General features: G+C 48.3%; 1 protein-coding gene across 2 annotated transcripts in view; it reads left to right on the forward strand.

Moving 5' to 3' along the window:
- The first annotated feature begins 2,957 nt into the window (after positions 1-2,957).
- Positions 2,958-23,957, forward strand: part of PAX5 (paired box 5) — a 266,941-nt gene continuing 245,941 nt past the window's right edge. The window contains exon 1 of one of the 2 annotated variants that reach the window (XM_083353752.1): positions 2,958-3,129. In XM_083353752.1, the coding sequence (XP_083209878.1) occupies positions 3,084-3,129 (46 nt within the window). In that variant the 5' untranslated portion in view covers positions 2,958-3,083. Of the gene's footprint in view, positions 3,130-23,320; positions 23,506-23,957 lie in introns of those variants that run through there. The other variant, XM_083353753.1, reaches the window with a different exon arrangement.

Raw genomic sequence — 23,957 nt, forward strand, 5'->3', positions numbered from 1 at the left:
CCTTTTTTTCCTCTCCCCTTTTCCTTCCCTTTCTCCCTCCCTCCCTGCCTTCCACTTGTACCTATTCTCTCTTCCACATTTGGCTGTCTACGAGGCATATTTTAGATTGATAAAAGGCCTAGGTCTTTCAGCGATAGCTCAGGAAAAGTCCTCATAAAAGGAGGAAAGTGTTTTAGTCTAAATTGGCCAAACATTTTGTATCCCCCCACAAATTTACTGTGGAATGTTGCTTTCAAACAGGTCTGGTTTGGACAAGTCACAACCCTTGAGTTTAGGTCCAGGCAAAGGTTGCTGAAAATTCTTTTTATCCTTAGGGTGGGGTGGGGGTGGCTTACTCTTTCCTTAAAATTATAGCTTTTTAAAAAAAAAAATCATAATTAAATTATGCTCTGTCTTAAGAAGGAGAAAGCATGTGCACAAACTCTTCTAGGATTCAATATGCATCTTATTTTTTTATTCAGGTTGGGGAAAAGGGAACGAACAGGCCTGTGATTCTGCTGTAAAGCTGCAGTTCTCTGCCCCCACAACATTCAGTGCGACCCCTCACATCTCTACTCTCGAATAATTCTTACGGGGACAGTCAGACTTGTAGATAATTTTTGTCTTGTAGCCATACTTGAAAGTTATGCACGCGAGCAAATCTTAGGAAACCCTTTTGTGGTATTCGGTAGATCTGAATTTTTTCTTCCATCTCATCTTTCGAGCCCCCCCCCCACACCGCCCACCGCTTTAGTTGTATGAAAATTTAACTGAAGATTTGCTTTCTACTTCTCAGTCTGAAACAGAGGCAGATAGAAGGTGAATTCCCAATGAAATAGGGGTGAGGGACTGGAGAAAGCATTTTACATCCTGCAGGGGAAGAAGGATTGTAATGCTAACTGCCCAACAGGCACTGGATATTTTCCAGTATTTGTACTGCAACTTGCAGAGTTGAGTCTGTCTTTCCTTCCCTCCTTCCCCCAACAACCCTTGGCGCTGAAGGAGCCATCCTCTCATTCTAGAGTTCAGGAACGGATGGATGGAGGTGGGGAATGTGCCTTGGTGTGTGTTTATTTAAGAGTTCTAGATCAAGAAAACATGAAAAGTTACACGATTACTGTAGCGTAAGGGCAGGTATTAGAGCCAGTTGGTGTGGTGGTTAAGGCACTAGTGACTGAGTGACCTGTCTCTCAAGCCCTAGGAAGAAGACAGGGGCAAACCCCTTCAGAAAAATCTTGCCCAAGAAAATTGTAAGACAGACGACTGGACAGAAGAAGAAAAAAATGGCAAGTAATGGAAAGTGAGTGGCTTAGTCGTCCAATAGAATAAGTAGATTCGTTTAAGACAGACATGATGAATATTTCAAACTTAACTAAGCCAGCTATTACAGGGAAGGGAATTAATGTGAAAAGGCATTTGTGACTCTTCCCCACCCCCCACCCCCCCAAAAATCCTTTTTGCTCCACGGGTGGCAGCTGGTATTTATTTTTCTCTTTAAAAATCACACCCTTTATTACAACCGGAAGCCTGTCTAGCTGTGCTTTCTTATGTAAGGGTCAAACACTTTATCTGGGAAATAAAAGGGAGGGCACCTCAAATTGGCAGAATAAGTGGCAGGAATGCTTTGGGGTTCTGTGTTTCCCCCCCCGCTTGAAAATGTGATTGATTTTGATTAAACATTTTATGGCTGGAAATTATTTTCAATGACTTTCTGTATTGTTATGGGCCGGCGCTAGTAACATTTTATTAATGCATGAATAGGGATTGGAAAACTAAGGCAAGAAGGGGGTTCTGCTGCAGTGTTGTACAAAAATAACATTTTTTGGGGGGGGGGACAGAAGAGAACAAATCATTTCTTTTCCCCCAGGTTCAATGGAACATTAAAAAAATAAAAATAAAATCCAATCCTTGTTTTAGAAATACCTCGTGAAAAGGAACTGAATTCTACATTCCTCCCCCCCCCTGAAAAAAGTATATTTGAATTTCCAGGTTACACACCACACACACACATGGTTACATTTCTTCTTCTTCTTCTTCTTCTTCTTCTTCTTCTTCTTCTTCTTCTTCTTCTTCTTCTTCTTCTTCTTCTTCTTCTTCTTCTTCTTCTTCTTCTTCTTCTTCTTCTTCTTCTTCTTCTTCTTCTTCTTCTTCCCTCTGCCCCTTATTGAATTTAACAGCAGAGGCATTCACTCACTCTTCCAATTATAACCTAACCAATCCTTTGGGCCTCCTTTACACAAAAGTAAAGTATATAAAAATTAAAAACAATTGTTCCACCAGAATCCCCCCAGTAAAACTGCTTCCTCTGGCTGAAGAATTAATTCTTTAGCTGTTTTTGAAACCCAGCCTGGCCAGCTCTCAAACTTTGACAACAATTAAGAGGGTTTAATACAGTTTGCAGCCCTTCTTGGTTAGGTAGGATTTTCTAGTTAACCGAGCAAACGTTTTCTTTCCCCCGCGGTCCTCTGCTTTGGAAGCAACTTTGAAGAAAGCTAATTGGTGAGGCAGAGGGAATATACCCGCACACGCTATTTCTTTCAACCCACCTTCCATCAGGACTTAGCGTCCCCATTTCATGCTAATGAATGTGTATATTAATGAAAAGTTGATCGGGACTTTAGTTTCTCCAAACCCTGCGCGTTTCAGTGAAAATGAAAGCCCGCTTCCTTCCCCCCCCCCCCCCAGCCGCCTGCTTTCCTGTCACAGCCTCATTCTGTAAACAGCCCCTGTAACAGTTTAGGGCTGCAAACAAACTTGGATTCCCGCTACAGCAGATGTCAGAGTTTCTTGAGTTTGGGTTGCGTCTAGGGACATCTTGTGATGTTTTTAAGAGAACAGGACATGATCTCACATGGCGAGCAGCTCTTTAGTTCCTTAATCATTTCACGGTGCCTTCGAACGCTTTCTTTCCACCTAAAACGTTTAGTTTCAGCTCACTGATCAGCTGCAAAGGCTCGGCGGGGAGCGGAAGAGTTGAATTATTCGAATCTGCAAGCAGCCCCTCAAGGAAGAAGAAAAAAAAGGGGGGGGGAGAAAGAAAAGTGCAAACTTTTTTTTTTTTTTACCCCTCTCTGTTCATTTCACCAAAGTCCTGAAAAATCAGAATGGAATTAGAGAAAAACTACATGACTCCCAGGACTGGCAGATCAGGTAAGGGCTGAAGTTCTTGTTTTTTTTAGGGGGTGCATCTGAGATAGAGAGCGAGATGCATGTGATTTTATTTTATAATGTGCAAGGACGATGGGCTTTCTTGTACGGAAAGACTGGATATGTAACAAGCACAGGATTCTGGAACAGTTGCCTTGACGTCCCATTGGGTTTAGTTCCGTGTTAGTAGTAAATTGACGGTGGTTTTTTAATTTTTTGTAAAACTTAGCATGTCTGACTTGAAAGAAGACACTGAATTAGACCGACACATTTTTTTTCCCTATTGTCTATCATGAACTAGGGAGACAGCCCGTATGTCGCGAAGGTGTCTTTTCTCTTTCTCCCTCAATGTCTGTGCTAGATAGTCATCTGCAAAATAAATTAATACAATAAAAATAAAAATGGGGGGCCAGTTATTTCCCCAGCAATAAATAAAAGCTGGCTGGCAAGCCTAAGCATCCTTACTCTTTGGAAGCACCTCCCTTGCTTTCATTGGGAAAGTCTTTCAGAGCGATGTGTTTAGGATGGAGAGGCTTTTGGGGGGGGGAGGGAAGAAAAAAACAAAACCTTGGATCAGGGGCTGCCAACAGGTAGCAGATGGAATCCACTGCTCAGCCAGGCGAGCTCCTCAAGGTTGACAGGAAGTGCTAGACTGTTTAAGTAATCAACCTCTAGAACAAACCCCCCCCCCAGACTGTGCTTTAATTGGGTGTCAGATGGAAACTCCAGAATCGAACCGGATTATCTGAACGGAGCCGCGCGGATGATGCTGATGCTGTCAGATCCGGCGTGCCTTGCAGGCTGTCAAAAGAAAACCAACCGGCGGACCCATTTGACACCCCCCCCCAAAAAAAAACAAAAAAAACCCTCTCGCTGCTCTTTGGCTAGCTAGAGGTGCGGTCGCCTGGCTCTCGCGGTGTAACCTGCTACCTTTTTGCATCCTAAATCCAGAGGACCCCTTTAGGACTTTTGAAGGGCTTGGTGATGGGAGTCGGGGCGGGGTGGGGGAAGGCGGGGGCGGAAACTTCTCGCTTTTGCAAGGCAACGTCGAGGGTCAGAAAACCCGGACTGGGTCTCAGTTTCCCCGCATTTAGGATCTTCCGGGATCTGGTTCTGCTCTGGGGTCATTGGCGGTGGGCAGAGACCCCCAACTTAATAAAGTGCGTGTGTGTGTGTGTGTGTGGAAAGTTTGATGTCAGCCGGCGCGTGCCTGGAGAGCGCCTTGACAAGCCCTCTATTAATAATGTGATTTTCAGAGCGATCGATCAGGCCTTTTATTAGGTCAATCGTCTGAATAATCGTTCCATCGATGCGGCGTTTCGCTGCTCTGGGTGGCAGGCGAGGCCGGCCGAGGCAGGTTGGAGCGGGGTGGGCTCGGGAAGGCCCCACCAGAAAGGGCGGCGGGAGGGGGCGGGAAACACCGCTCGTGTTACTCCCTTTCCCCTTCCTCCGGCTAGCAACCCACACGAGGTCTCTCGCCCGCTGAGCCCCGACCCCTCCCCTCGCCCGCCCACACCCCTTCCTCCCCCTCCTGCCTCCGTCAATGGAGAAGAGCCTGCCACTCTTGGCCCGTCCCGACCTCCTTCCATACTGGATGGGGAGGGGGGAAAGCCGCCGGGGAGTTTCCCTGCAGGTTTGGCCTCAGTCGAGGTTGTGGCTTTGCCGAGCGCCGGGCAGGTGCTCGGCAGGTTCCGAGGCCCGGCGGGGCGAGGGTCGCCGCCAACTGGGTCCTGCGCCTGGAGGGGCTGTGTGTCCAAGGCAGAGCCGCGATAAACATATCCCCGTCTCACCGGGGAGATGAAGCGAAAGGGGGACGAGCAACCCCCACCCCACCCCCACCCCCACCCAAACCCTGATTTTCGCCCCGCAGGCGGATATTCTTGGCTTTCTTCCCAGGTAAGGCCACCAGCCGCCTTTGCTTCGCAGGGGCCCGACTTGGCTTCCAGGGCCTGGTGGCCAAAATAACCTTTCCTACGATCCTCCGCCGCACCACACACACACACACACACACACACACACACACACACACACACACTTAGTTCTCCAGGCGACCGTGGCTCATGGCCGGGCTGATTTTGCTTTGAAATCAGACAGACCCTGTCTGGGGGCTCCAGTCTCATCTTATTCAGGGGAAAACATCCCCCTGGCAAAACTCGCCTCGATTGGTTCGGAATAGCCACGCCGGGCTCGTCGGACCCGTTTTGGTTTGGTTTTTTTTTTTTTTTGATCAGCCAGCTCGTGGGGCGAAGAGCCGGAGTCCTTCTTGGCGTTGGAAAACTCAGCTTCTGGGTTCGCCTAAAGGGAAACCCAGAGGTAACGTTGGGTCAAGGCCTATCGGGGTCGGGTAGGAGGAGGATGAGCAAAGGTCACGGAAAGGTGACCCAGAGCCACGGGAGTTGGAGGATTTGAGAGAAACGTTGGAGTTTTTGAAAAAGAAAATCATGGAGTTTATGAAGGCATGTAAAAGAGGCTTGTGGAGACACGGAAGAGTTTATCCGTTGATGATTATAGCTATTCTGGAGTGGTTCCTCTAGGTTCCATCCTGGGTAGCCACTGACTTTCTTTTTCTTTCTTTCTTTCTTTCTTTCTTTCTTTCTTTCTTTCTTTCTTTCTTTCTTTCTTTCTTTCTTTCTTTCTTTCATCTACCTATCTACCTACCTACCTATCTATCTATCTATCTATCTATCTATCTATCTATCTATCTATCTATCAGTCTCTTCCTTGTTCCTTTTTTTGGTCCTCTCTAAATCAGACAGCCTCAGTTAGGGCATGAACACTTTAGATTGGAGCCCATAGAACTTGGGAAAGCAGCTTGATTGTAAGGGGAATGAGAAATATAATCCAACAGCAAATTTTATAGCCTAAAATCGGGCGTCTTTTGAACTAAGACAGACTCTTGCGATAACTTCAAAACAACGTTAGCCACCCCCTTCCACCACCACCACCACCACCCCAGTTAAAAGGAAGCTGCAAGAGTACAATTCCTGCCTGCCGGTGGACTACTTTGCACGGGTGATCATCCGCGACACAAAGCTCTCCCTTTTAACTTTGGCTCCCTGACTTCAGTAGGATCTCTCTCCTCCGTATGGAGAGCACATTGCTGCTGAACCCTTAAAAAGGGAAGTAGCATGACGCCAGTCTTAATGGGAATGCAAAGCACGATCCTATGTCGTTTGTAATCCCTGGGTTCTACTTATACTGGAAAGGGGGTTTATTGTTCACAGTGAAACCCGATTCTAACCCAGATGTAATTCTGTGTCTGTAACCCAAAAACCAATAGGAATTCTAGACGTGTCTCTCTTGCTGATATCAGGCCCATTATTTTCTAGAAATTCCGTGATGCCTCTCTCTCCTCAAAGAGAGGACTTGTTTTGGATCGGAGTAGTCGTCTGTAGATGTAGTCAGATGACGTATTTTGGAGTAAAAGTTCTTTTGCCCCAACTGTCTTCCTACTTCCTGAGAATAGGAGAAATCGAGGCGGGGTTAAGGTTTCTTCTTGGCTCAGAAGGCCGATCTGGGACAACAAAAATCTAGTAAGAGTTAGATAGAGACAAAGAAATGGGGGCAACATTTCAAAAGAAGGTAAGATTCAAACGCTGTTCCAAGAAGCCTCGCCGAGAGCTGACTCAGAACGGCGGGGCTGGAAAAAGACACACACACACACACACACACACACACACACACACCGGTTTTGATGAATTGCACGGTTTTGATGGACAATCCACTGTCCCGGCGTCTTTCTCGTGCCACTGAGTCCAGACAGGCTGTTAAGGGAGGCGCTTTTCCCCTCCGTGACCCGTGAAATAATCTATAGAAGTGTTTACTTTCTCGCCTCACTGTCAAACTCACTCCTTGGTACAACGCACGTGGGACCCACGCTTCCACCCTCAGCGTTTGCCATCCTGGGTGGGTACATTATTCTTTCTCATCGCTTCGCAGGGGATCGTTTGTGTCTGGCGGAGCGGGGGTGGGGGTGGGGAGAGAGAGAGGAGGGGAGAAAGCGATCGCGGGTGGCAGCAGCCAGCTGGCCAGGAGTTAAGCTGGGTCGCAGGCCCGTGGGGTAAGAAAAGAGGCAGGCAGCGCACTGGGTCTCCTGGGCGATCAGACGGGAGGGGCGGAAAAGTTTGGCAGATTACAGTCAAGCCCACCTCAGATCTATTTCAGATTTGGGACGGGGAACAAAAAGGCCATTTAAACCTTTGCTGTGGCTACAGGGAAGCGCCGCTTCGTTTAGCGCCCTAGGAGCCGCTAGTGACAAAATACGAACCGTTACCCTGGGGTTGTTTTTTTGTTTGTTTGTTCGTTTGTTTCAAGTCTGAAAGGATTTGCGGCGTGGCCGTGCGAAGCGTATCTGAAGGATAACGTGGATGGTCATCACGGCTGATGTGTTTATTCCTCGTCCTAAACATCACTATCGTCGGAGGCTTTACGGGAATCTCAGCCAAATGATTCCGCGCACCGACGAGAGCGCACGTTGTCCAGTCCAATGAATCAGGGGAATCGGTGTTACTCCTTGTGTAAAAGTTGTGACAGGGCTGAGTTAAAAATGTGCCTGAAAAACACACAAACGACGTAAGTGAGCGAGCGAGCAAAAGCCAGCGAGAATTCCCCACCCTTCTCTGCAAACCTTGCTTGGTGTCCTGGCCCTCCTCCGACCTCTAGCCTTCAAGAAATCGTGAGTGACATTTGGATCCACAACCCACTTCCGCCAGCTGGGATTTAAACGCGTGATTGCGAGGGGAGTAACCAATAGGTTTACGACCTTCGGCTTGCGCTTGAATTGGATTGCGCCTCCCGCGGAGAGCCGGCGAAAGGAGACGGGCCGCCTCGACCCTAAAACGTTATTTATTCTGTACAGTAGTTGGAGATTTCCCCGCAAGTCGCCATCTCAAGTTGGGTTTCTGAGCTTGGGGTTCAGTGGCACCTTCCTCCTCCTCCCCCTCCCCCTCCCCCTGCTCCTGACCACACCGAAGCCCCGCCCCCTCTGCCTTCTCCCAAGGTTCTTGCCGGCTCGGATTGAGCTGGAAGGCTGAAATTCCTCGGTTCGACCCCAGCCAGGCTGCTCTGCGCTTCCTCCAGCCTGCCTGACGCCCTTGCGCCGGTCCACTCCGAAGGCTTAATAAGATTAGACGAAAGGGAGGGAGATACTCAAGCCTCCCAGGTTAGCGTAAGGTAGAATTTAGAAATTCACGCGGCCTTATAAAAGGCCGAGAGGAAGGGGGGGGTCTGTCTTGTGAGCCTCCCCCCCTTTTGCATCCATCAGCAAGGCGCGTTTATTTTATTCCGAACGCCTCCCGTAGCCCGAATCTTGGGATATTTAGCGGTGCAAGACAAGTGGGCTCCCAAAGCGAAACACCAACAGTCACAACCAAGGCAAAAGAAGAAGAAAAAAAAACAGAGACAGGGAGAGGAAAAAGCAAAGCAACGGTGGCTCCAAAGTTTCTGGTTTGTTTCAAAAATCCAAACGGATGCTAGGAGCCACCTTCTCCCCTGGTTTTGCTCAGTAGGACAAATCTTGGCGAGGCACGTGGGGCCTGCCCAAAGTCCAGGGAGGTAATCTGCATATAATCCAATTCGTCTTGGTTTCTGTACGAACGCCAAGTGCTCCTTCCAACCAGATCCCTTTACCTTTAGCCCCGTTGTTCGGGCTAGGAAGAAAAGGTCAGAGAGGCAGGGAAGGAAGGAAGGAAGGGAGGGAGGGAGAAGGTGGGAAAAGTCTGCCGCGTTTAGATACAATGAACCACAGAGGCTCCAATGCGATCGAGCAATTCTTCGCCGAACTTTATTAAAATGAAAAGGGAGAGAAAGAGACCCTGTCGCGAAGCTCGCTTTTCTTCAGCAAGGTTGCAAGAGAAGAGGGACGGCCGCTTTGGAAAGAAATCGGAACGGCTTGTGGGATCCTGCAGCCCACAATGCCACCCGTTGAAAGACGCAGTTGGGGGGAAACGTGTACGGTGGAATTAGTCGCTCGTTGGAGCTATTAGCGATGTCGTGATAAATGTCACCATAATATAATTCCTGTAGCATTCTCTGCCTCTCTCTCTCTCTCTTTCTCTAATGGATCCCTGCAAATTACCGTGGTGGGGCTGGGGACCCGCGTTATCATACACTTAAAAGATTTAGTAGGGGACGCAACAGAGAAGGGCTGCATCTCCAAGTCAGTTTTCAGATACCTGTGACTTTCAGAAAGCGGACACCTTAGCCACTTTCTTACCTGTTCACTCACTTTTGGGGCGCTCCGGCTGCTAAGAGCAATCTTTTGCAGGGCACCCCCCCCCCGGAGATTTTTCTCTTCACCACTGGATCCTAGTTTTAGCAAATGGAGCTTACTATTTCTGAGGATGTATTTTTACTTGAATTGACTGGAATTCTATCCTATTGACGATTTCGTATAAGCATGTTAGTATAGGCATAATTCCGTGGGTTTGCGGAGAAGTAAATACCACCGTTAAACGGATCTCGCCTATACCGGTATTACACTGGCATGGAATGGGAACCCTGGCTTCCATACCTTTCACTGTATTATTATTATTATTATTATTATTATTATTATTATTATTATTATTATTATTATTATTATTATTATTATTATTATTATTATTATTATTATTATTAGCATTGGCTAAAACCAATACAAACAGTGAAAGTACAATGTAATTTTTTTTTTTACCATATTATGATTCGTGGCACAGTCAGCCAGAGGTTTAAAATGGCATTTTTGTCTACTTACTGAGTCCTTGCCAAGGACCTGAAATAGGTGGATGTTGTTTCGTGGTGTTTAAAGATATCTTCGCAAGATGTAAGCTGTTTCAAGTAAAAATTATGTCTCACCCCATTTCTTATGCCAGAGATACTTGATTCTTCTGCGAAGACCTATCCAGTGTGGTCAAAACTCTGGAATATCTCCTATTTTGCTCAAAGCATACAAGCGCCACAACTATATCAAGGCAGTGCCTCATTGAGGGATTATTATTATGGTTCGTGGCACAGTCAGCCAGATGTTTAGACTGGTCCTGGCATTTTTGTCCACCTATTGAGTCCTTCCCAAGAACCTGGGATAGGCAGATTCATATTATTATTAATACTATTGTAGTAAAAATAAAGACTTCTGAATTGGATAAAGGACCCCCCCCTCTGCTGATCTTTGCCTCTCTCTGACCCCTGGTACAGCATATTTTTATATGAATATTTTTATTTGCTGCTGCATGAACAGGGTGAGAAAGCACTGGGTAAAATCAACCTAAGGCAGCATATGCATTTGTAGGACACGTTCACGGTGAAGAACAGTAAATTCAGTCAAACCATCTAGCCATGATGATGCCTTCTTAACTTCCATTTCTTGCATAAAAGAAAGAAGCATCTGCTTAAAAGCAGCACTCTCCTGTAGACATGACCTGAATGGATAACAGTCAAATCAGTGAGACTAATTGAAATTAGTTTTTTTGAACAAAAAGACATTAGATCGAAATATGCATCTCTTTAATTGAAATAAGGGAAAAATAAATGGTCTAAAAATTCCCTTCCTTCCTATGCAATGCTTAACCAGGTTTTGTAAATATCTACCTTAGCTGGTTAATCCAAATTAAGTTTATTGTGGCTTTACATTTACGGGAAGGGGAAACTAGCTTATTTGACTAGTGTATACCAATTCAGAAAATCAGTGAATTTTCTTAAGAAGTTATATATATAGTGAGAAGGATGCAAAGATCATTTACTGAATGAAATACAGTTGTTTTCCTCTATCTTCTAAATAATTTTTATTGTTTGTATGAATCTGGAGGGTTCAAGAAACAAGCTTGTTGTTAGGCAGGCTGTAATACAGTTATGGTTAAATAATGTGACCTACAATAAATGCTGCTCTTTTTATCAGTTTAATGGGTCTAGATTTGATAAATAAGAGACTACTTTCAATCTTTGGCAACCTGGCCCACAGCAGGTGATAACAGTCCAAGGCAGGGTTTTTCAGTCTTGGCAACTTGAAGTTGTGTGGACTTCAACTCCCAGAATTCCCCAGCCAGCATGCTGAAGTTGAAGTCTACATATCTTCAGATTGCCAAGGAATGAGAAACCTTGATTTAAGGAAACCATGATGTAGCTATGTTTAACAACAGATCTCATGGACTATTTGCTTGCAGACAGAGGAGAAGGGGAAGCAGGAAAATCTTTCTCCCACTGATTATGCTCCTAGCGCATCCATTTCCTACTTAGTCAAATATTTTCAGACTACCTGAATGAAAGTAGGCGACCAACCATTGATTTAGACTCAAGATCCTGATCAAAAGCTATCCAGCAGTGTCAAGCATCTGGGAGAGGTTGGTGTGAAAGAAAACATATTTAGAGCAACAGGAGAGCCAAACTGCTACTACCTATCCCAGTCAGGTGTGATCCCAAAGAATTCTATTTCTATAAATAGAAACGTGAAGCTCATATTTCCACGTTTTCCATGAGATTTTTCAGTTCTGAGGCCTAGAGAGGTCCAGTCTTCAGACTTGGTATAGTATCCGTTCCTCAACAAACACTTTACAGAAGCCTCTTCGTAAATTGTTCTCAACACAGGCACAAAAAGCTGTGCACTGCAGAACATTTACATCCCAATAAACCATCCCACATTCAAAAACCACAATTGAGATTATTCTCAGGCTATTGTGTTTTCCCATTAATATCGCAAGCTTCAGTTACTCATTCATAGTCAATATCGCAATTTCCCACCGAAAGCATGTCTGTGGATCATGTATTTGGGTTCAGTTTTGGTGCCCCCCCCCTGAAGACTCTTTTGCCCTTGCCTGATGTTTTCCCATTCAAAACAGAGCAAGAGTCTGTGCAAGAGAAAGGAATCATGGTGTGCTGGGTTGTAACAGGATGAAGAGCTGCAGGCAAGACCAGAGCCAGATAAAAGAAATCCGAGTCAGGCTTGACCTTCCCTAGTTCTCCTGTAGATAGAAGGAGGTGCATTTAGATTCACAAAATTCTAATCTTGTAACCATATACTAAAACCACCTTAACATTCATAACTTTGGTTTCCTAGTCTGATCTACCTTGAAGGACTAACACATGGCGGAGACATGGGGGTAAATTGGGGTTCCTAGGGTCTTTGGAGCTGCTGTAATGCCATTCATAAAGACTGGCACTCTGAACTGCTGCATATCTGATGATTATACCCAGTGCTTTTTTGTAAAAGAAAAAAGTGCCGGAACTCACAAATGTCATACAACCCGCCTTGCCTACCCTACAAGGTTCCATCCAAAATAGGTGCCGGAACTCCGTTCTGAGCGTTCTATGAGAAAAAAAGCCCTGATTATACCTGGAAATGAGCTTGTCTCAGAAGCTTGTCCCAGCTTCTCTAGAAGCTGCAGGCATAGCAAAGCCCTCCCTTCCCTCCCACGTCCTTCTTCCTCGCTCCAGAGCATATTTTTTAGTGCAAACATCGAAAGAACATCCAAGGAGTAGGATGTCCTTTCCTTCAGGCTGTTGCAATCAATATTTGCTTCTCCAATATCTGCCAGAAGAACTTGAAAGTCAGGAGAGTGGACAGCAATGGAGAACCTGGGATTATGGTATTGCTGTCGAACCTCAGTGGCAACTTTTCAGCTGCCAGTCAGAATTGCTGTTCTGGGATCACACAAGTCACAATCCTGGCCATGCTATCCGGGACAAGCAAGCCCTGCCATCCTCCAGAGAGTATCAACGTGAGGCATAAGCAGCAAATAAGAAATGATTTCCTTGTCATGGTTCTTTTTTTTGGGACCGCTGAAAGTGTTGGTCTCTCTTTGGACAGCCCAAATAACTTGGTTTTCTTTGGGTTTGGTGACCCCTGCCAAGTGACCAATTGCTGTTTCACTTCAGAGTAGGCTTTTCTTTAAGATGATGATGCGCCATCCATATTTTGAGCCACTTCTATCTAACAGAATTCAAATAAACCAGTTTAAAAGCACGGAAGCAGAGCAATACAACCTGTAACTCTCAACACTGGTCTGAAGGATAATTAAGTTTTATAATGGTTAGCATAGAAAGAAAATAATTTTTACTGTTGGATTCACATGTCAAGTTGTGCCTTTAATGAGATTTGGTCCGTTTGGGTTTAGTTATTTAGTCATCCCTTGTGGGATATAAATAATGGTTTAGCATTACTTGTGACTAGGCCACTAAGCTGTTCAAACACCATAGTCAAAATTAGCTATGATTATAGTGATGTAGGGATGTAGGGACACAGACCAAATTTCTTTGTAACTCCATCTGTTGCATTTTGGGAAGTTGAACCAGCTGTACTTTGTTTTGGAATAAACACACTTCACATTCCTGCAGAAGGCAGAACAATTTATTTTCTTTTGGTTTCTCTTTCAGGTTGTGTGGACAGGGCACCCAGAGAGAGGAAAGGGTTGCTGAAGTGGAGTCTTCCCATTTTATTGGTTTTGTTAGGCTGACTTGTAAATCATTTGAGTTGGTGTAATGTGTGGAGCAGTATGTTAGAGTGTGTTAGAGCAGTGCTTTTCCCTGATTAACCCCTAACCCTTGAATTGCATTTGATCACACATCCCATATTTCCCCAGCCAGTGCTGTCAGGACGACTGGGACAGATAGAAATTTCAGTTGGAATGCATCTTAGGGAAGGCCAGATTGAGAAAGGGTGGCCTAGTGGATTGTAAACTCTTGAAAACTCCCAAGGAAGGGAACAGATTTGTAAGGTCCAACCAGAAGCTGATTGAATCAAAGCAGAATTTGCTAAAAAAAACGTTGATGCTACAGGATTTAAATCTCCGTTGGTTTAAAGTCTGCCCACCAATTGCTCTCATGGAAGGTGGAGACAAAGCAATGTAGGTATAATGTAGAATTCAGGGGTCTTCAAACTCGGCCCTTTTATGACTCATGGACTTCAACTCTCAGAATTCCTCAGCCAGGCACACTGGCTGAGGAATTCTGGGAGTTGAAGTCCATGAGTCATAAAAGGGCCAAGTTTGAAGACCTCTGATGTAGATGTTAGTGAGGAGTTTCCTGTTTAGAAAAGGGCCTCTCTTCACACCCAGACCTTCAAAGTTGATCAGTTTTTAATGGCAGGTTTTCAGAAGTGTTGACATCTCTAACTTTTGTACACAGGAAAAGGAACCTTTGCAGAAAAGCTTCTTTGGCAAACAGAGAGTCCCACTTCCACAGCTGTTGTTGTGTGTGGTGTGTGTGCCCTGTCCTTCTTTGCCCCTGGGCATTCAGGCATTTCCTTCTGTTTTTAAATATGGGCTTTATGAAGGAGCCCTATGAAGAATGATCGTAAATCTGCCGCCGTCCGTGGTCCTTGATCCAGAGAGTTCTTTTTCAGTGGTAGTGGAGGTGACAGACTCTGGCAGGAGAGCAGGGAAGGGAAATCTCTGGGCAGGTTTGTGACCTATATTGGGTAGCGGTTGGGTAGTATTTACAGTTAGAGTGAAACCAAACAGAAGAAGGAGAGATCCGGACTCTGCCTTTAGCTGGAAGTAATTAGGGTTTATCCTTCTCCTTCGTCATCTTTCTTTCTTTTCTCATTTTGCTCTCCTCCTCCTCCTCCTCCTCCTCCTCCTCCATTTCAGCTCCTGTTATCTTTCTTTGCAGAACTAGAATATGCATTAACTGGGGTTTTATATTTTTATATTTTTTCAGGGACTTAGTTTAATCTTTTTAAATTGCTCTTAATTTTTGTATTGATGTTTTATATACCCTGTAAACTGCAGGCGGTATATAAATTCAATAAAATAAATAAATAAATAAATAAATAAATAAATAAATAAATAAATAAATACATACATACATACATACATACATACATACATACATACCAGATTGGGGAAGGCTACTCAGAGGGGATAGAGCATGACATAAAGGCAAATAAGAGAAGTCATGTTATGGAGGGTAGGCATTAAGATTTGAGTCCAAATGGGGTGAGAGGTGGGCACAACCAGAAATGCTTTGCTTGGATAAGACAGAGGCATCCTTTGCTTATAACTGGACAGAAAAAAAGGCAGTTGTAATTTAGCTGGTCCTCAAGGTTCAGCAAAGAAAGAAATCACCTTCAAAAGGTGTCTAACTAAGAAAGACTGGTGTGTGTGTGTGGGTGGGTGGGGGCTGAGGGTCCAAGGTAGGCACACAAACATTGTTTGTGCTCTCTTGAAGTTTGTGGGTCCCCCCCCCCGCCAAATGACTTTAAATACTACTAGCTGCTTTTAAACTGGCAGAAATCCAAATGGCCAGACTATTTCTGGTTCCTAACACCCAAAGCTGCTTTCAGTCCCCTGATTTCCCACCAAGGGATGACAAATCCAAATGAATGTGATACAACTTTGGCTTGTCCTTGGGCGATGTTGGAATAAGAAAGAAGACATTCCTTCAACCCTGAGACAGCTAAGGGCCATTTAAAATATTCTGTCTCAGTCACAAGCTGACTAGGGAGGACAGAATGAAGCAAAGTAACAGAGACCGAGCAAACCCCCCCCAAACCCCCCAAAGCAAGCCAACACCCCCACCCCCCACCCCGCTCCCTGCAAGAAACCAAAACATCCTCAAAACATGCAAAATCATTTTAAGAAGACAGTGGATAGCCCCTTGTCTGGAATAGTACAGAGTCTCCTGCTTGAGCAGAGGGTTAGACTAGATTAGACGACCTCCAAGGTCCCTTCCAACTGTGTTATCATCATCATCATCATCATCATCAACAACAACAACAACAAGACTGCCAGAGAGAGGGCAGTCTGCTGCAGACTTCCTTTCATTTCTCTCTTCCTCAACTAAGCTCACCCTCCTGCTGAGAGGCCTTACTAAGCAGGCCCAGATCCTCAGTCTCTTGCTACAAAAACCATCCTGGAGCATTTAAGGCCATGCTTGCATGGAGGGGCCCTCAGATGGGATGTGGCCACCGAAAGAGGCCTCCTCCAAGGTCTGGCCTTGAGAGCGGATGTCTCTTCTGAAAGCCCTCCGCCAACATGGGCTGGAGTTACTATGGAGCTGAAAGGTCACTCTCAGAGACGTTTCCTTTTCTTTGTGGAGATGCCCTTCATTCTTTGTTGTGGCCATTGAAAAACATTTTTAATCTAAAGGCAGGGTGGGGAGGGGGAAAGGATTTTTCAGATGTCACGGTAAGGGGGTTGCGTGTTCGTGTGTGAAGCAGGAGGACATTGACCTCCGTTTCAGCCAAATGCAAACCCACATGTTTTACGATGTCCTGATGAGAAGCACAGCACATTAACAACATTTGGGGGTCTTCTAAAACAACTTGTCCAGGGCAGAACTTTCAAATGCAACTCAACTCGGTTGCCATTTTGCAGGACCCTCAAATCTGCTGTGACCTGAAGAGATTAATGCCAGTTATTCTAAACATCAGCCTAGGTGTGTAACAGAATTTCATCCATGTTTCCTTAGCGGAGCTTAGCTGAGAAGGAGAAACATATATTATATTGCATGCGTTATATTTGCATATTACATTATAGTGTAAACTCAAGGGCCGGTTTTAAAAACATTTTCTTTCCTTATTTTCCACCTATCACTTTAAAGCCATATACCGCTGTGAGTCAATCAACTCCTTAAAAAAACAAACAAGGTTTGGAGGTCAGGTGTGCACAAGGACCATGAAGCCTCCGAAGGGGACCCATTTAATTGATTGATTTAATAGACATGTAAGAAACAAGGATTTGAACACCAGAAATGGAAAAGGTTCACAAGAATAATCGCTGGGCAGTTGGAAATTGGGAAGTACCCTGGTACTCTTTGATCCACTTGGTGAATGGGAAATAAAATGAGACGAATAAGGGAGAAATCTGAATCTGGGTTTAAACTACAAGCCTCTAAAGTTATTATGTGTGTTCATACACGGATGCCCTTCTATTCTATTTGCTTGTGCCTAATAATACGTGGATGATGATGATGATGATGATGATCCCAAAAGAAAGGCATTGTCCTTATTTGTAAATAACATCACTCTCTGAGCGCGACAGATCTCTCTTGGAAGTTCATTCTGCAATCTTCTCTAGGAACAAAGGCAGACATCTAAAACAGGATTCAGCCAACTCCCAGAACTCTTTCCTAACCATTTCCAGGCCTTTTCACTGACATCCCTCCGAAACAAATACAGTGCCGTAAGCAGTAACTGTTCTCCCGGCTCCAAGAATCGCACCCCCCCCCCTTTCCCCCTTTCTAGCCTTCTCCTTCCCAAAAGACGTGGCCTTTGGGGGTGGATTGGGGCTGCAACCCGAAACGCGCGCCAGATTAGCCTCCCCCCCACCCACCCTAGCTGACCCTCTTCAGGGAGCAGGGCTGCAACGGCCATCCCCTCAGCCTCCTGGCCAGGATGCATCTGAAGAGGATGGGCCTTGCCAGGCCGGTTCGGAAGGTTGCCTTTGGAACTTCAAGGGACTTGACTTCCTCAGGATTCTCCAGACGTCCAGCAGCGTTCAGGAGAGTCTCCGAAAGGCGTGGTGGGGGGTGACCGAGAGCGGAAAGACCCGCGGCGCTGTTCTTTAGGGAAACAAACAGCCCCTCGTCGCCCACCTTCCCTTGAGATCGCTTTCAGGTTAGGCGCCGTTGAGAATGGCCGCTTGATTCCCCCCCCCCGCTTCCACACCACCAGTCCTTCCCTGGCCAGTGGCCAACCCCACGGGGCGATTAAAGCCTGTCTGGCGGAGACACTCCTTCTGGAAACAAGGAATCGAGAAAGCCAACCCTGAGAGGTGTGTGTGTGTGTGTGTGTGTGGAGGGGGGGTCAGAGCCGCCCGGCCCTGGCGGATCGGTGTGGCGGGGGGGGGCTGACCTCAGTCCGGAGGCACAGCATCTTTTTGATCCGTCCCGCAAGCTCTTAGCGAGGAGACCTCAGGGATCCGCCACTCAGCAGGGGGACCTGGACAGCAGGAGAAGCGCTTTCTTCGTTGGCTGGTTGGTCAGTCACCCCCAGTGGTAAAGAACCATCTAACTAGCTAGGGACAGACGGGCGCTTCTTTGGGGTAAATGTGTAGGTTGATACATCTATTGAAGCTCTGAGTTCCACGGCCGGCATCCCCGTAGTGCGGCCTGGCCCGGGTGGAAGCCCAACCAAAAGGAGGGGAAGGCAGGCACTGACTGGCACGCACACCGGGCCCATTTCTGTCTCTCAGATTTTCTTCCTGCCAGCTTGACCGAATTATCGCCCACCAGCTCACCCAAGAGCCTCAGGTAGGAACTGGCTACAGCTGGGTTTGCTTTGGGAGGCTTTGCTGGGCGGCTTCTTCTCGCGGCTTCGGTTGGCCCCGGCGCATCCTCGTTTAGGAGGTTGTTTTTTCAGAGGTGTTTTGGCGGGGATACCAGGCTGCGTTCAGAGGGAAGGGGCCAAGAAACCCAGCCGCGGATTATCTACTAAGAAGCCCTGCGGAGGCGCCCTCCTAACAGCTGCAGGAGAAAGAGAGGCGTCCTGGGAGGAGGGGATGGGCCCTTATGGGTGTAAAACGCCTTTTGAATCAAGGAGAAGCTCTGTGTACCAACAGATAGATCCACCTTTCTCAGCATCGGTTGATGTTTTCCTTGCTTGACTTCAGTGAGTTTTGGCTGATCTGGTCCAGCCAATTGCTAATAATTATTCGAAAGAAGTGGGGAGGGGATGGGAGAGGTTCACGCCGACTCCATCCTCAAACAGGCATCAAACTTGTCCAGTTCGACTTAACTACGGCGCTCTGAGAAATCCTAAATTTACAGTGTATTCCACACTGTACTCTGGCACTCTTGGTTGGCTCAAGGCTTGTGTAAAATGCGTGAGCACAAAGGGAAGCACACCTTCCAGATAAATAACATTCATCTCAATATTCTATATAGGTAGAATTTGGACACGTGACAGGGATATAGGCGCCAACCGCGCGATTTTTGGAATCACGTGACTATCAGGATTTCTCCCCAGATGGGTTATTAAATCAGAGTTCTGTAATCGTTTTAGTTACAGCTGGAAGAAAATGTCTGCCTCTGAATTGTACTGTATTCACGATCTTCTCCCGACAATATCAGGCGCCTGTTACCAAATGTATGGATTTATGTATATAAGCCTAACACTGCTTTTATCTGAAGCTCCCCTCCTTGGAAGTCGGTTCGTTCAAAAGACTTCAACCCCCCGAAGCCGGATTCTGACGTTGTCGAACGAGAAATTATTGCTTTTTTGCTTGCAAGTAGACTTATTTCTTGCCTAAACCATCATGTCTCCCGAGATACCAGCCGTCTTGAAGGCAAGATTCTCCGCTTGGCTTCATACGGGCGCACATACACATGCATGCATATCCGAGAGCATACATGGACCAACGCAGAGGTTAATAATAGTAGCAACTGTTAAGGGAAGCTGCTCACATCCTTCCACAATCTGCGGTGATCCAGAAGTAAGGTTATTCGCCTCTGTCCTGCAGCAGAAATTCTCTCTGGTTGTGTTTATATATTTTAGGAAGGCTGAAAAAAAACCCCAAGAGAAAGGAAACGGGTTAGAGCAGCTTTTGGCCAGGAGTTCAGTGCTGGTTTTAAAAAGCCAGCCTACTAGAAGGACAATACCTTCTATTTCATACACTTAATCTCGTTTTGTTTGTTTTTTCCTCCCATTTCGAGGCCTACTTTATAAAAGGAGCACTTGGGGTCCGCCTTGTTATATACGTGTCCTTTTGAGAAACAGTAGCCAGATGATACTTAAAAATCCCCCAAATCATTTGGCTCCCCCATCTTTTTTTTTAATTGAAAAGCAGAATGTAAAAAATATATGTGGGGAAATCGGATTGAATTCTCTTTCATTACTTGAGGGGTAGGAGTTGGATAACCAGATTCAAGAGGCAATTCTACAAGCCCGACGATCTAAATGCCCTGTATCCTGGGCATTTAGATTTTTCTCTCCGCCTCCGCGCCCCAGTTCAGCGGCTAGAGCGGCCTGAAAATGAGCGGGAGGCCGGCCTTCTGGCCAGCTGAGGGCAAGTCCAGGACAAAATCAAGGAAGTCGGATGAATCAGCCGAAAATAACGAAGGGCTTGCAAAAGAACTTTCCAGACCCGGGATAAAGTAAACCATTTCAAGTCCCCAAAGGCAACTCTTCCCGTAGAACTCTCTGCATCTTCCACGGCCCGGAATCTGGACCCCACCAGAAGGTTCACAGGCATCGCTCTTTCTTGGGAACGGAGGAAACGCAAACCCAGAACGATCGAGAGTGAAGCTCTTCATCTCCCGATTTAGAAAAGGCGCAGCAGCAGCAGCAGCAGCACGCTCTCACGTGCAAGGAGAGGCCTCTCCGTTCACACGTGCGCTTGCCGGGCTTAGAATGTGATGGGGTTCACTTCGAATGCAGCCCCATCGTCTTCACTCTAAGCGCATGGGATCCCAGGCGCAGGGTCCTATTTTATTTCACACCAGTCGCGACACATTCTTCTGCGGGCAGGCAGCCCAGCGGCCGCGGGTCGGTTTCTAAGGCCAGATTCACCTGTGCATTGCACATTAGCGTTAATCATGGTTGTTCTACCCTTGTTGACTTACTATTGAGCGCATTAAAAGGTTAATGAACAGCTTTGTGTTGGGCGCGTGGGATAAAAAAAAAGAAGGATCAGGCTCCTTAGATTCATCCAGGAGAGCCCATTGGCGCGGAAAGTACGTGGCTCTGAGTAACTAGATGCAAGGCTCCCCCGCTCGCATTTCCCCGATGTGATGGGGGCAAGCAAGGGTGTTCCTATCGCTGCCGCCAAACCCTTCTCCGCTTCCCACCAGATGGAGCGTGCATTTTTATACACACACCACTCTTCCTGCGCCCTATTTGTGTGCCCGTTCCCAAGTGTTGCGTCGAGAAGCCACAATCTTTGGGGATCGGTCTGTTATACCCAGTGACACTTACTTCCCAAGTGAACACGCGTGGCATCCCGCTTCAGGGTTGCAATCCTCAGCCTGGCCACTTGGGAATAATCTCTTCCCCCCCCCATTTCCCCCCCCCCACACACACACCCCAGCATAAAGCAGGGTTGTCATTGTCTTTATCGCTGGATGCACAACCCAGGCCAGTTGCGTTTTCCTCGCCCCCCCTCCCCCCTCCCCCGCCACTCATTCCTTAGGAACCGACAGGATAGGGGCTCGGTGCACGCGCGCGCAACACCCACACATCCCCACACACCCAGAGAGAGACGAGCCGCGATCCCTCTAGTTTGTCAATGAATCCTCCCCGCTCGCGGGCTCCGCCTCAGCCGTCCCTGATTGCTCCGCCGCTGGCTAATCAGGGGCCGCCTCCACCGCTCGCCCTCTCCCCGGGGTCCCCCCCCCCAACCCCCGCAGCCAATGCGCGCGGGCTCGCAACTTTACTTTTCTGATTGGAGGCCGAGGCACTGAGTGACGGGCCAGCCCGGAGGCCGCGGCCGGCCGCCGCTCTACCTCCCGCCCTACCTCCCGCTCCCCCGCCGCCAAAGAACCCCCCCACCCCGCCGCCGCCGCTGTCCACATGCCGCCGGTCCTGAAAGCCGCTCCCGGGAAGCGCTTTCTTCCTCTCTTGAAAGAGCGGGCTGACCAACCGCGGACGGCGACAGCAGCGGCTGAGGCGCGGGGGGACGGCAGGGATTCGGGAGGCGCCCTGGGATATTGAGCGCCCAGGTGTGTGTGTGTGTGTGCCTGCGTGCGAGGATGCGTGTGTGTGGGGGGGGGGTGAGGGGGCTGCGCGCGCGCGCGCCCCCCCCGTGTGCCCGCCCGGCTCAGGGGAGAGGAGGTCATTTGGCGCCACCCTCACGCGTTAGCCGGCCAGGTGGAGAGACCTATGAGGGAGCAAGCGCGCGCGCGCGCGCACTCACCCACCCACACGTATAGACAACTCGGAGCCGGCCGGTCTACCTGCTCGCCCGCCTCTCTTTCTGCGCCGGCTGAGGGGGAAGCACCCTCCGCGAGCCGGGGGCGCGCGCCTAGGCGCGCCTGGAGGCGCGCGCTGCTAGGCAGCGGGGAGCCCCGCACTGGCTGCCGGAGGGGGAGAGAGAGAGAGAGAGAGAGAGAGAGAGAGGCAAAGTTTAAGCGCGAGCGGAAAGGCGCGTGAGGTAGAAAGCGTGGCGCGCGCCACAAGCAAAACACGCCTCTCTCCCTCCTTCGCGCTCTCTCTCTCGCGCGGCGGGGATGCCGCTGGCACGCTTGTGCTGCTGCTGCTGCTGCTGCTGCTGCTGCCGCCGCCGCCGCCGCCGCCGGTTTCTCCTCGTCTCCTTTGGCGTCTCTCCAAGCGCAACTTCCCGCCAACTTCTTCTGCCACGGCGCTCCTAGCACCTGCCCTCCAACGAGCAGAGGTGGCGAGGCCAAACGGACTTTGCCTCCCTTTTGTTTTTTCTCTTCCCCCTTCCGGACTTGGGATCCCCGCCGGGTTGGGAGGCAGTTATCCCACAGCCCGCCTCCACTCCGGGAAAGAAGCCGTCTCTCCTCCTCCTCCTCCTCCTCGGCTCTCTTCTGACGCTCGGCTGAGCTGATCAACCTCCGGCCGGGACTGCAAGCCGGGCAGGGGGAAAGAAGAGAAGGCGAAGGAGGAAGTGTGTGTGTGTGTGTGTGTGGAAAGCCGTACATGCCCGGCAGTCCACCGCCACTCCTCAAACAAAGACTGACCCAGGGCACTTTCCTCGTCCCCTAAGCTAGCCTTGCCTTCGCCGGAGACGCCACTCTGATTATCTTCCGAAAGAAAGGAAAAGAAAGATGGATGGATGAATGCTGAAAAGTGACCTCCCCACCCCCACCCCTCCGCACACCCCACCCGGGATAAAGCTTGGGGATAGCTGCTTTGCAGGTGCTCGGTCCCTGCCTGTCTCTCTTGCTGCGCCGTGGAAGATCTCCGTTGGCTGGGCTCTTCCCGGGGAGGGTCTTCCCTCCGACCGCAAGACCGGATCCATGGCTCTCTCTTTCTGGAGGCGGGGGAAATAAAGGCGCCGCTGCTGCCCCCCAAGCAGAGAAACTAACCGGAGACAACCTTTTGCGGTGGGGGACGGTCGAGCTCGGAAGGGGTAAAGAGGCGGGGGGGGGGGACGACGACGAAGATTCAAGCAAGCCAGCCTTGCCGGTGGCGCCCAGACAACCCGAGTCCCCCCCAAAGCCCCTTCCTTATGAAAGGAATAACTTCCCGGAGGATTTCTGTGGTTCTTTGCTCTTGGCTTGGAGAGAGATCTTGTCTCTGAAGTCCCGCCGTGTCTTTCGGGCTTTTATTTTCTTTTTTTTTCCCTTTTCCTTTTTTTTAAAAGAAAAAAAAAGAAACAAATTTATTACAAGCAACACTTGTAAATAAAGCGCCCTGTCCCCGGGCAACGCAAGTGGCCCTAAGGAGTGTAACTTAACCTGCTCTGAAAGCGAACACAAAAAATCCCACCGGCTCAGCTTGCCTCGAGCAGCCTGGATCGCCAGCCCAGATGGAAATACACTGTAAGCACGACCCGTTTGCAGCGATGCATAGTAAGTAGAGGCGGCTGGTTCCGGTCCCCCCCCCTCCTCCTCTGCCTTTCGGCACCAAGCTGGCCGCCGTGCCTTCGCCGCGCTCCCCAGAAGCCCGGAGTGTTTGTTTATTGAAATGGGAGGGAGAAGGAGAAAGAGAAAGAGAAAAGGGGTGGTGGTGAGAGAAAGGGAGGGAGGAGGGAAGGCTGCTGGAGCTGAGACACCTTTGGGCATCAGTGGAGAGAGGCACAGTGGCGTTGGACCGGCTCCTCCGAGCCAGCTCGGGAGGCTGGAGCCGGCCGCGCGGGCAGCTCGCATCCTCCTCCAACTACGGCTTATTCCCCAGGCGATTTACCAAGGAGTTTTAAAACCAACCCGAACTAAACCGCACCAAAACTAAAACGCCCCGCACACCCTCTCCTCGTGTAACCCGCGGTACACCGCTGCCCTTTAAGTAATGCAGCATTATTGAG

Source organism: Vipera ursinii (assembly GCF_947247035.1).
Source record: "Vipera ursinii genome assembly, chromosome: 2".
NCBI lineage: Eukaryota > Metazoa > Chordata > Lepidosauria > Squamata > Viperidae > Vipera > Vipera ursinii.